The 12,015-nt window shown below is 48.9% G+C and overlaps 1 protein-coding gene across 3 annotated transcripts in view; it reads right to left on the bottom strand.

Moving 5' to 3' along the window:
- Window positions 1–10,438, bottom strand: part of EIF3G (eukaryotic translation initiation factor 3 subunit G) — a 72,987-nt gene extending 62,549 nt beyond the window's left edge. For all 3 annotated transcript variants that reach the window (XM_069231805.1, XM_069231806.1, XM_069231807.1), the window contains exons 1-2: window positions 10,278–10,438; window positions 10,089–10,189 (exon numbers count right to left, since the gene is read on the bottom strand). In XM_069231805.1, coding sequence (XP_069087906.1) covers window positions 10,089–10,189; window positions 10,278–10,423 — 247 coding nt within the window. In that variant the 5' untranslated portion in view covers window positions 10,424–10,438. The remainder of the gene's footprint in view (window positions 1–10,088; window positions 10,190–10,277) is intronic.
- Between the last annotated feature and the right edge of the window lie 1,577 nt (window positions 10,439–12,015).

Here is a 12,015-nt window from a genome sequence, read left to right as displayed (position 1 = left end):
TTGTGGCTTAAAAAACAGAAGTCAGAATGTAAAATCTTTGACCAGAACAAACCAAGGGCCAGATGTATCAAAGGGTTTTACCCATTCTCTGTCTATGGGAAAATGTGTTCATACATATGGCCCCAAGTGTATAAGGCCCACACTGCAAACGCAGTCACTGTCAAACTGCAACTAGGTCCTATTTTACTATGACTATGGACCTTCACTAGACACTTTGCGATTCTAGGCGCTATTGCTTCTTAAAATTTTACACATTCATATTTCCTGTTCTTCTTACTGATTTTTTGACATTTTGTGACAACTTGTTTGCTCAAGTTTATTTAGTGACTTAAGTGGTTTACCCTGACATGGACTGTGATCATTCCTTGTGCCCCCCCCCCCCTTCCAATAAATAACACAACATTTCTTAAAACCCAATCAAAAACAGGAATCTAGAGATAACACCATCATTAAAGCTTTCCTTGCATCAGTTGCCCTAAAATCAAAGTATTCAACTAACATGATCCACCACCGAGAGCACAAATTCCAGACTGCCCTCCCCCCCAAAAAAATAAACTAAAACTTACAAAAGGCCCAAATGAAACTAACAACTGTCTGAATAATTTGCAAAATTATACTTCAAAGCAGGGGGTTTCATTCAAGTGGAACAAAATACTACTGTCTGCTGGCTTTACCGTGAACAATGTATATTAGTGGGACTACATTGTGGTTGTACTAGAGACAAAAATACACACTTTCAGGCTTGGATCGCACTAGCAGTAAATGGTAAGAGAATTCTTCCAAATTTAAGGGCAAAATGTTGCCCTTAGTTCCAAATTTATAGCACCACGAGGCACCATCTATAAATACCCGAGATACTTCTCTACAAAACGTGATGTGGACATTGAATCAGCTTTCTCCACATCACCCCCTCCCCCAAACCGCTCGTCACTCTCTGCAGAACTCTTTCACTGTAAGAACACCATCTCCAAGCCTGGTGCGCCAATGTTACTTTCTACAGACCCCTGGTCCCTTAGAACATTAACTCAAGGCTCAATGCCCCAGTGACCTTCCACACAAACCACTAACCTCTATATAACACCATCTTCAAAATACTATGTCCGTCTTTGCAGAGCCCCCTGAAAAGCAGTCTCTAGGGCCAGGTGTCCAAATAATTATTTCTACGGATCTTTACTCAACTGATGACAGACCCAGCAACCCCACCCCCCCCACCCCACCCCAATGTTACTCTCATCAGTAGGATGGCACTTTCCATTATCACTTCGCAGGACACACTGCACGTGGAGACACACTGTACACATTTAGACACTGGGCACACAGAAACACTACATATATATATACACACCACGGTTGACCACCTTCAATATGTGGTCAACACATATATACATATATATTTGGTGGTAAATATGCTTGTTTTGTGAATGGGAATTGCTTGTATGCAATTTATTAGCATATAAACTCCCTAAACCAATGAATTAATTATAATGTCATGGTCTATCATGGATGACATGTGCAGAGCTATGGAGAGCTGCAATTTATCTACATCATGTTTCTTATGTCACAAGACTTTTGTTCTGGAGATGAATCTATGAATCACATAGAACATTTTTTGCGTTTCATTCTATACCCCAATCCCCTAATTCAGACCATCAAAAAACATAACTCGACCAGAGATTTAGCTTACTGAGTTTGATTACTATTCATACTGTATTAGAGTTCTCATCTCTTCACCATCTCCCGGAAGAAGCCTTGCATGCTTGGTATTGCAAATTTTGAGACAAGTTTAGAAAATGCACAACTAGTTTTAAGCTTTCAAACACTAGTCATAAATATCCTTATCAAATATATTGCCTAGTAACCACCTACTGCCACCGGACCTGGTCTTGTGGGTTTTAGCTATGGAACTAGGATACTTGACATCCAATCTCAGCTTTACTACTGCTCCTAAATACACTGGAAATAAATACAAAGTGGGCAGGGCCACAACACTGTGAAGAACAGCCACTTGGCCTTGCTATCAGAATCACTGCCATCCCAGTTGTGCTCTAGTGTGGAAACATGGACCCAGGAGACTGTATTGAATCTTGGAGTCCCATTTTCCCAAATTGTGTGCTCTTGGGCAATCCCTTTTTTTTTAAAGACGTATTGCTTTGTTCCTTTTTGGCAAGACTGGGAGCATTTGGAATCAGTGGAATCCTCCCTCCCCCCTCCCTTCTTAATGGCTGGCGCTGCGCGTCGCGAGTGAGCGAACTCTGACCTGTTTCAGGTCCTGAGCTCGCCCCCCACGACCGCAGCACCAACCTGCTGCCTCCTGCCTGTGTCCCCCGTCCACGCTGCCGTTTGCGTGTTCGAGGCCCTCCTCCACCCGCAGGCATCCTCCTGCGCCTCATCCCTGGTGGCTAGTGGGCTCACTTGACCTGTGTGCCGCTTCCGCCGTCCTGTAAGTTGTTTTTTTCGCTTTTTCTGCGCCTCGCCGCCGGCGCTTCTGCCCCCATTGTGCCCCCCTGATTGCTGTCTCCCCGATTGTGTATTGTGCCATTATTGTATTTCTGATGGTGTGGTTTTCTTATTGTGACTGCCTTTAATTTTGCTCGTTTTCTGCGTTTTTGCCCCTTGTGCGCTCCCCGATCCCTGCCGCTGCCTCCCTGCGGCCCCGCCCCCCTTGCGCCCCCATTTGCCGCTCCCTCCCGCCTCCCAGCTGCTCCTCCCTCCCCCCTCCCTTCTTAATGGCTGGCGCTGCGCGTCGCGAGTGAGCGAACGCTGACCTGTTTCAGGTCCTGAGCTCGCCCCCCACGACCGCAGCACCAACCTGCTGCCTCCTGCCTGTGTCCCCCGTCCACGCTGCCGTTTGCGTGTTCGAGGCCCTCCTCCACCCGCAGGCATCCTCCTGCGCCTCATCCCTGGTGGCTAGTGGGCTCACTTGACCCGTGTGCCGCTTCCGCCGTCCTGTAAGTTGTTTTTTTCGCTTTTTCTGCGCCTCGCCGCCGGCGCTTCTGCCCCCATTGTGCCCCCCTGATTGCTGTCTCCCCGATCGTGTATTGTGCCATTATTGTATTTCTGATTGTGTGGTTTTCTTATTGTGACTGCCTTTAATTTTGCTTGTTTTCTGTGTTTTTGCCCCTTGTGCGCTCCCCGATCCCTGCCGCTGCCTCCCTGCGGCCCGCCCCCCCATTTGCCGCTCCCTCCCGCCTCCCAGCTGCTCCTCCCTCCCTTCTTAATGGCTGGCGCTGCGCGTCGCGAGTGAGCGAACTCTGACCTGTTTCAGGTCCTGAGCTCGCCCCCCACGACCGCAGCACCAACCTGCTGCCTCCTGCCTGTGTCCCCCGTCCACGCTGCCGTTTGCGTGTTCGAGGCCCTCCTCCACTCGCAGGCATCCTCCTGCGCCTCATCCCTGGTGGCTAGTGGGCTCACTTGACCCGTGTGCCGCTTCCGCCGTCCTGTAAGTTGTTTTTTTCGCTTTTTCTGCGCCTCGCCGCCGGCGCTTCTGCCCCCATTGTGCCCCCCTGATTGCTGTCTCCCCGATCGTGTATTGTGCCATTATTGTATTTCTGATGGTGTGGTTTTCTTATTGTGACTGCCTTTAATTTTGCTCGTTTTCTGTGTTTTTGCCCCTTGTGCGCTCCCCGATCCCTGCCGCTGCCTCCCTGCGGCCCCGCCCACCTCGCGCCCCCATTTGCCGCTCCCTCCCACCTCCCAGCTGCTCCTCCCTCCCCCCACCCTTCTTAATGGCTGGCGCTGCGCGTCCGCGCCGCTGGCGCGCCAGAGGCAAGCCCGTCTGCGCCCGTCCGCGCCTGGACCGCGCCCAGCGCCACCCCCCCTGGTCCTCGCGCCCCCCGCGTCCGCTACTCAGCCAACGAACTCCGCGCTTTCAACACCGGCTCCTCCACGGAGTGCTTCCTGGCGTCCTCGAAGCACACTAAAGGACCTTTTTCCTGCCGCTCCTGCAACTTCTCCTGCATCAGAACGACAAAACCAACAATAGAATCACTCAACCCCAACCACCTGAACTGCATCCTCATCAACACCCGCTCCGCACGAAAACACGCCATCGAGCTCTGGGATTTGCTCGACTCCACTGCACCCGACGTGGCCTTCCTGACCGAAACCTGGTGGAACGACTCCTCGGCTCCGGACATCGCCATCGCCTTACCGGACGGTTACAAAATCACCAGAAGAGACCGAACCAACGGAATCGGCGGCGGAATAGCCATCGCTCACAAAGCTACCCTCAAAATCCACACCCACACTGACGACACCCTCAAGACAGCCGAACACCTTCACTTCCAGATCCACACAGACCCCAACACGACCCTCAGAGGAACCCTCATTTACCGCCCTCCAGGATCAAGAGCCCCCTTCAGCGACACCATCGCCGACCTCGCAAGCACCCACGCCCTCGCTTCCCCGGATTACATCCTCCTGGGAGACCTAAACTACCATATGGAAAATAACAACGACGTCAACACCGCAGAACTGACCTCCAACCTCCTCAACCTCGGACTCCGCCAGCTGGTCAACACTCCCACCCACATCGCTGGACACACCCTCGACCCCCTCTTCACCTCAAGCAACCACATCTCTTTCAGCCACACCTCCGAACTCCACTGGACCGACCATCACTGCGTCCATTTCTCCTATAAGAAAATTACCGAGCAGCACCGCATCCATCTACCCCCCTACCGCCGCTGGGGCAAAGTCACCCAAGACCAACTGACCAGCACCCTCGTTAAAAACCCTCCACCCGACGCGACCGACCCGAGCACAGCCGCCATCAACCTCCATCAATGGATCCTCGACTGCGCCAACACCTTAGCCCCACTCAAGAAGCCCACCGCCAACCAAGGAAAGAAAAAACCAGCCTGGTTCACAGACGAACTGACCACCTCCAAAAGCCGTTGTCAGAAGCTCAAAAAGAAATGGATCCTAGAACGCACGCCCGACAACCTTACCTCCCTCAAAGACGCAAACCGTGAACACCACCAACGGATCCGCGTCGCCAAGCGCACCCACTTGACCGAACGCATCAACAACAACGCCCACGACTGCAAAGAACTCTTCGGCATCGTGAAAGAACTCTCAAATCCAAAAGCCAACGCCAACGACATCCCGCCCTCCCAGAAACTCTGCGACGACCTCTCCACCTTCTTCCACCAGAAAATCGCTACCATCCACAACAGCTTCAACACCGGCCCACCACCAGATCCCCCCCCCCCCCGACGTCTCCAACCGCGACTGCCGCCTCACCGCCTGGACCCACGTGGACGACGCAGAAACCATGGCAACCATGAACACCATCCACTCAGGCTCCCCCACGGACCCATGCCCTCATCATGTTTTCCACACAGCCAACGCCACCATCGCCCCCAAACTCCGCAAGATCATCAACCTCTCCTTCACTTCCGCCACCTTCCCGGACAGCTGGAAACACGCTGAAATCCAACCCCTCCTCAAGAAACCCAAGGCCGACCCCAACGATCTCAAAAACTTCCGTCCAATCTCTCTCCTCCCTTTTCCAGCAAAAGTCATCGAGAAGATCGTCAACACACAACTCACCCACTTCCTCGAAGACAACTCCATCCTGGACCCCTCACAATCCGGATTCAGACGAAACCACAGCACGGAGACTGCTCTCCTCGCCGCCACAGATGACATCAGACATCAAATGGACAACGGCGAAACCTCGGCCCTCATCCTCCTCGACCTATCAGCCGCTTTTGACACAGTCTGCCACCGCACCCTACTGACCCGCCTCCAGGAAGCCGGCATCCAAGACAAAGCCCTCCACTGGATCTCATCCTTTCTCTCCGACAGAACTCAGAGAGTCCGACTCTCCCCCTTTCGCTCCAAAGCCACCAACCTCATCTGCGGCGTCCCCCAAGGATCCTCCCTCAGCCCTACTTTGTTCAACGTCTACATGGCCCCCCTCGCAAAACTGGCCCGCCAGCATCACCTCAGCATCATCTCCTACGCCGACGACACCCAGCTCGTCCTCTCCCTGACCAAAGACCCACTCACCGCCAAAACAAACCTCCACGAAGGACTAAAATCCATCGCCGCATGGATGAACAACAGCCGCCTGAAACTCAACTCCGACAAGACGGAAATCCTCATCCTCGGGCGCTCTCCTTCGGCCTGGAACGACTCATGGTGGCCCGCCGACCTCGGACCCCCACCCACCCCTGCCAGCCACGCAAGAAACCTCGGCTTCATCCTGGACTCTGCACTCACCATGACCAAACAGGTCAGCACCGTCTCCTCCTCCTGTTTCAACACCCTCCGCATGCTCCGCAGAATCTTCAAGTGGATTCCAACAGAGACCAGAAAGATGGTGACCCAAGCCCTCGTCAGCAGCAGACTTGACTACGGCAACGCACTCTACACAGGCATCCCAACCAAAGACATCAAACGACTCCAGCATATCCAAAATGCCTCCGCCCGACTGATCCTCGACATACCCCGCCGATGTCACATCTCCCCTCACCTGAGGGAACTCCACTGGCTCCCGGTGGAGAAGAGGATCACCTTTAAACTCCTCACCCACGCTCACAAGGCACTTCACAACGCCGGACCCGCCTACCTCAACTCCAGACTCAATTTCTACGCTCCCACACGTCAACTTCGATCCGCCAACCTCGCCCTCGCCGTCGTCCCCCGAATGCAGCGCAAGACCTGCAGCGGCAGATCCTTCTCCTTCCTCGCCGCCAAGTCCTGGAACTCTCTCCCCACATCTCTACGCCAGACCCAGGACCTCCTCGCCTTCAGGAGACTCCTCAAAACCTGGCTCTTCGACCGCTAACTGCAGCACACCTACACCCCCCACCCCCTTCCCCCCAGCGCCTCGAAACCCTGACGGGTACATAGCGCGCTTTATAAATATTGTGATTGATTGATTGATTGATTGAGTGTAAAGGCTGCTAGTAAGTGCGTGAATAAGAACAGACTGGGTGTTACCTGTGGCAGTGTAGAAATGCCTGTTCTCATGGTATACTCACCAAAGTACAATACCGTGGTAAATGTATAGCACTTGCAGCAGGTAGGAGTGTGCTGCATTTTCAGGTCTGTTAATTTAACAAACTGTGTGACCATAAGCAAACTATACTATACTATGCCTGTACCTTTGTCCACTGATCTGACAATGTGACAGTACTTTGAAACAACCACAATGGAAGAAATATATTCCCAGTACAGGCTCCGGCATGGTTTTCATCCACACATTCATGCATGTTTATCTGTAGGTGGCAAGATTTACATCTCAACTAAACGCACTCCTGAAGCTGCATTGTGCAGGTCTCCTCCTGTGCCCCAGTTCCCAGTTACTTATACAGCTCATAAAAGCAGCCCAGCTTTTCGCAAATTGCATATTTACCGCAAAATCAGCCATGGTGCGGGATGCCCACAATGTCATGCCCGGGGGCTGCAAAAAAGCAAACGCGTGGCTTCCTTGACTTAGGTATTGTTTTGATGCAGACTGCCTAGTGTCCCTGAATACCAACACACTATTGTGTTCCTTTGTGTGTTAGAAAGGCAGCAGAACAGAATATCTGTTTGCAAATAGCCAAAAACATGGTTTCAATAATGTAACATCACCTTCCTGTGTTCTACCTCCTCCTCCCTTTTACTGGAGTTGCTCCAGGGGCTGGGGAGAGCGAGGGAGCCAAACCAGCATCAGTATTTTCTTAAGAGTTTCCAGAAGAAAGTACAAGCTTTTATGTAATAAAGTCTGCTATTTTTTTTTTTACTACTACCCGCTTTTACCCATCACTTTGCCTACTCCTTAAACTTCCTTCAAAAAGCAAATGTGTTTCACTTTAGAACATCAGATTATATTTCTGCATTGAGAAGTACTGATTCAAATGAAGAGTTTTCAAACGTGCAATGATAAACATTCCTGCTCCTGCGCAGATGATAAAGCTATTAGTGAACTAACAGGCAATTCAGCTGTCATGTTTGCTTCATCAGTGGCCTGGAATCTTATTATAATTGAAGCAACATTTCAGATTAATATATCAAACATAAGAAAAGTTGTTGTGAAAGCGCACACCCTGAATTTATATATTTGACGGTGCTATCACGTATGGTAATGAACAAAAGGGATGCTCAGTGAAATTAACTGTTTGCCCAAGATCACACAATTTGATCAAGAAGGGAAGCCACGATTGATCCCAGATTTTCCAGTTTCAAGCTGTGCAATTCAACGACTAGATGGGATTCTCTTTCTGACATCAAAGGTTAATGCTTTATCCATAAGCCTCAGAGGCTGAATTTAGAGCCTGGGTGAAAGGCAGAAGCCACATATTTTTGACAGTTTACATAGTAAGAACTTTGCCAAAGGCCATAAGTGTGTTTCACAGCAGACAGAAACTAGGTTAAATTTTTTTCCACACAAGGACGTGATATTTACAGGATGCTGAGCCGAGGTAAGGATTTGAACCTGGTTCCTCATGTTACATAGATGGCAGCTGTATCCACTATGCTACATCACCTCACATTAAAGCTCATTTCATTTTGGGCTTAAGGTTCCAAGAGTACCTCAAGCAAAGCCAGGCATCTGGCTCAAGCTTTCAGTGGCTCACCCACCTCTAATCAGGGGTCAAGTTTGCTGCAGAGGCGACAGTGAGTACGAAGCCATAACAAATTCTGAAAGTAAATATCATAATTTTGCATTCTGTTCCTGCACACAAATGTATTGAGTTTAACTGTTCCTTTCCTATCATTGACAGGTGGTTATCAGATATTTTGTTAACATGCAATTGCCCTGTCCTCAGTTACTGGCCCTGCTGTCTCTTGGACGAGGAGATGGTTTGATGTTTCTTCTGACTTTGAAGCTGTAATCTCTGCACGTAGGTAAACACATTTGCCCTCTTACACCGTTTGAAGAGCAGGTGAGCAAATTCTGGCTACTCAGGATAAGGTCATGATATGAAGCTTCGCCACCAACATTAAAATCGAGCCCCAAGTATAATTAACCCATGACACTTTTGCCAGTTATTTTTCAGCATTCTGCTTATATATTTGGATTATTATGTTTTTTGTTTTTTTTAAAGCTTGTAATTGTGACTGTTGGTGAGGGTCAATTGTAGCACTAGCATCTACCAGGCAACCATCATAGAATGTAACCATCTGCGGTCACATCTGCCCAGTCTGAAAATCGTTTTGTTTTAATTAAATGTTAACACCACATGCATCATCTCCACAGACCGTCAGTCAGAAGCTAAAAGTCTACATAACTGTTAAACAACACTAAAAAGAATACTTCAGGTTATGTGTGACTCAAACTGAAACATTAGTCTCAAATGTATGGATTTAACCTGTTTAAGTACAGCAGCCCTCACCCTCCCCAGTGGTCGCATGTTTCATCGCAGAGCTCTTACTATCATCCACTGGGAGCAATAATAAAATGTGGGGTCGATCATAAGTAGTTTTAGCATTTATACTCCAACCCCTCTGTCCATCCCACTTAATTAGACTTAAACATGCATACCATGCCTCATAAAAAATGCTCTTGCACACATTTTACACATCAAGAGCATTCTTCACCACGACTGTATCCCACGCTAGTACATCGACATGTAGTCGGCATAAGAGCCTTATCTGCTTTGATTATAAGAGCATACATCATGTTTTTGTAACCAGATCCCTTTTTAATCGGACATAACTGTTAAATTAAGGAAAGTAAGATGCTGCAAAAATGCAAGTGCGCCGCAAAAGGTCCTAATAAATGCCGAAATATACTAGGGGTGCTTAAGCTCGGACACTGAGAGTTGCGTGCCCTTTGCTGGGGTTAAAAGTGCCATGGAACCAAAATATGGATCAATAGGCTGAGCCGGCAGCGGGAAAGGAGCCACGACTGCAGGACTAACCAGCAAAATGCGGGATAGTAGCCCACCCTTCTCAGCACGCTCATATCAGCAGCTAATCCTACTCAAGCACGTCACACAAAAGTCCCGATCCCTGTCCCACGTCACACTTCGTAGTGCTGTGACCTGCGTCACCGTCCTCAGTAACTTGGTCCTCCGCGTTAACGTCTTCAGAACACCCTGTCACTCTTTCAAGAACCATATGCCACCGTGCACGCCCCAGGCACTCACCAGGGGAGCTGGGTAGCTCAGTGGAAGCGAGCAGCGGAAGGCTCCCGGATTCTCCATCCTCGCCCTCTTCCTCCACTTGATCTGCCCAGCTGGGCTTCGAGCTGAAAAAGAGAGGTGTTGGATAAGACACGGAGCTCCACTCAACTTCCCCTCCCCGTGATAAGGCATATTGCACGGTCTTCCACTCACTCGTAGTCGCCGGTCGGCATGGTTGCAGGAAGGCCTACGAACACAGCCCAAAGAGGAAAGAGAAACCTCACACGCGTGCGCGGGCCTCGAGCTTCGATGGGATGTAGTCTCTTTTCCCTCTCCATGCTAGAGTCATCGAGCGCCATTTTGGATTGGGCTATATGCCTTGAGGTATACTGACGGAGTATTTTTGGATCGTTGAAGAGTTTACTGGTGTAGATTCATTGTGAGGGAGAGAGAGAAAGATATATTTATAATGGATTCATGGGACATATACTGTTTATGGTGTTTTCTCGTTAACCTTTGAACGTGCTGTTAATAAAGTGTGAAGAAAGAACTGCATAATCCTGGCCTCCATGTCCTTAACCCCTTCGCTGCCAGGCCTTTTCACCCTCAGGTGCCAAGCCTTTTTTGGGCTATTTGGGGCAGTTCGCACTTATGCCCTCATAACTTTTTGTTCACATAAGCTACCCACGCCAAATTTGCGTCCTTTTTTTCCAATATCCTAGGGATTCTAGAGGTACCCAGACTTTGTGGGTTTCCCAGAAGGCGGCCAAGAAATTAGCCAAAATACAGTGAAAATTTCGTTTTTTTTTAAAAAAATGGGAAAAAGGGGCTGCAGAAGAAGGCTTGTGGATTTTTCCCTGAAAATGGCATTAACAAAGGGTTTGCGGTGCTAAAATCACCAGCTTCCCAGCTTTCAGGAACAGGCAGACTTGAATCAGAAAACCTAATTTTTCAACACAATTTTGGTATTTTACTGGGACATACCCCATTTTTACGATTGTTTGTGCTTTCAGCCTCCTTCCAGTCAGTGACAGAAATGGGCATGAAACCAATGCTGGATCCCAGAAACCGCAACATTTCTGAAAAGTAGACAAAATTCTGAATTCAGCAAGGGGTAATTTGTGTAGATCCTACAAGGGTTTCCTACAGAAAATAACAACTGAAAAATACAAAATATTGAAATTGAGGTGAACAAATCAGCAATTTGTTCTCTACGTTTTACTCTGTAACTTTTTCCTGCAATGTCAGATTTTTGAAAGCAATATACCGTTACGTCTGCTGGACTCTTCTGGTTGCGGGGATATATAGGGCTTGTAGGTTCATCAAGAACTCTAGGTACCCAGAGCCAATAAATGACCTGCACCCTGCAGTAGGTTTTCATTCTATACCGGGTATACAGCAATTAATTTGCTGAAATATAAAGAGTAAAAAATAGCTATCAAGAAAACCTTTGTGTTTCCAAAATGGGCACAAGATAAGGTGTTGAGGAGCAGTGGTTATTTCCACATCTCTGAATTCCGGGGTGCCCATACTAGCAGGTGAATTACAGGGCATTTCTCAAATAGACGTCTTTTTTACACACTCTCTTATATTTGGAAGGAAAAAATGTAGAGAAAGACTAGGGGCAATAACACTTGTTTTGCTATTCTATGTTGCCCCAAGTCTCCCGATAAAAATGATACCTCACTTGTGTGGGTAGGCCTAGAGCCCGCGACAGGGAATACCCCAAAACACAACGTGGACACATCCCATTTTTTGACAGAAAACAGAGGTGTTTTTTGCCAAGTGCCCACCTGTAGATTTTGGCCCCTAGCTCAGCCGGCACCTAGGGAAACCTACCAAATCTGTGCATTTTTTAAAACTAGAGACCTAGGGGAATCCAAGATGGGGTGACTTGTGGGGCTCTGACCAGGTTCTGTTACCCAGAATCCTTTGCAAACCTCAAAATTTG

This window comes from Pleurodeles waltl, chromosome 4_2 (genome assembly GCF_031143425.1).
Source record: "Pleurodeles waltl isolate 20211129_DDA chromosome 4_2, aPleWal1.hap1.20221129, whole genome shotgun sequence".
Lineage (NCBI taxonomy): Eukaryota > Metazoa > Chordata > Amphibia > Caudata > Salamandridae > Pleurodeles > Pleurodeles waltl.
The sequence above is the reverse complement of the archived record's forward strand: the minus strand, read 5'-3'. Positions and strand labels throughout refer to the sequence as shown.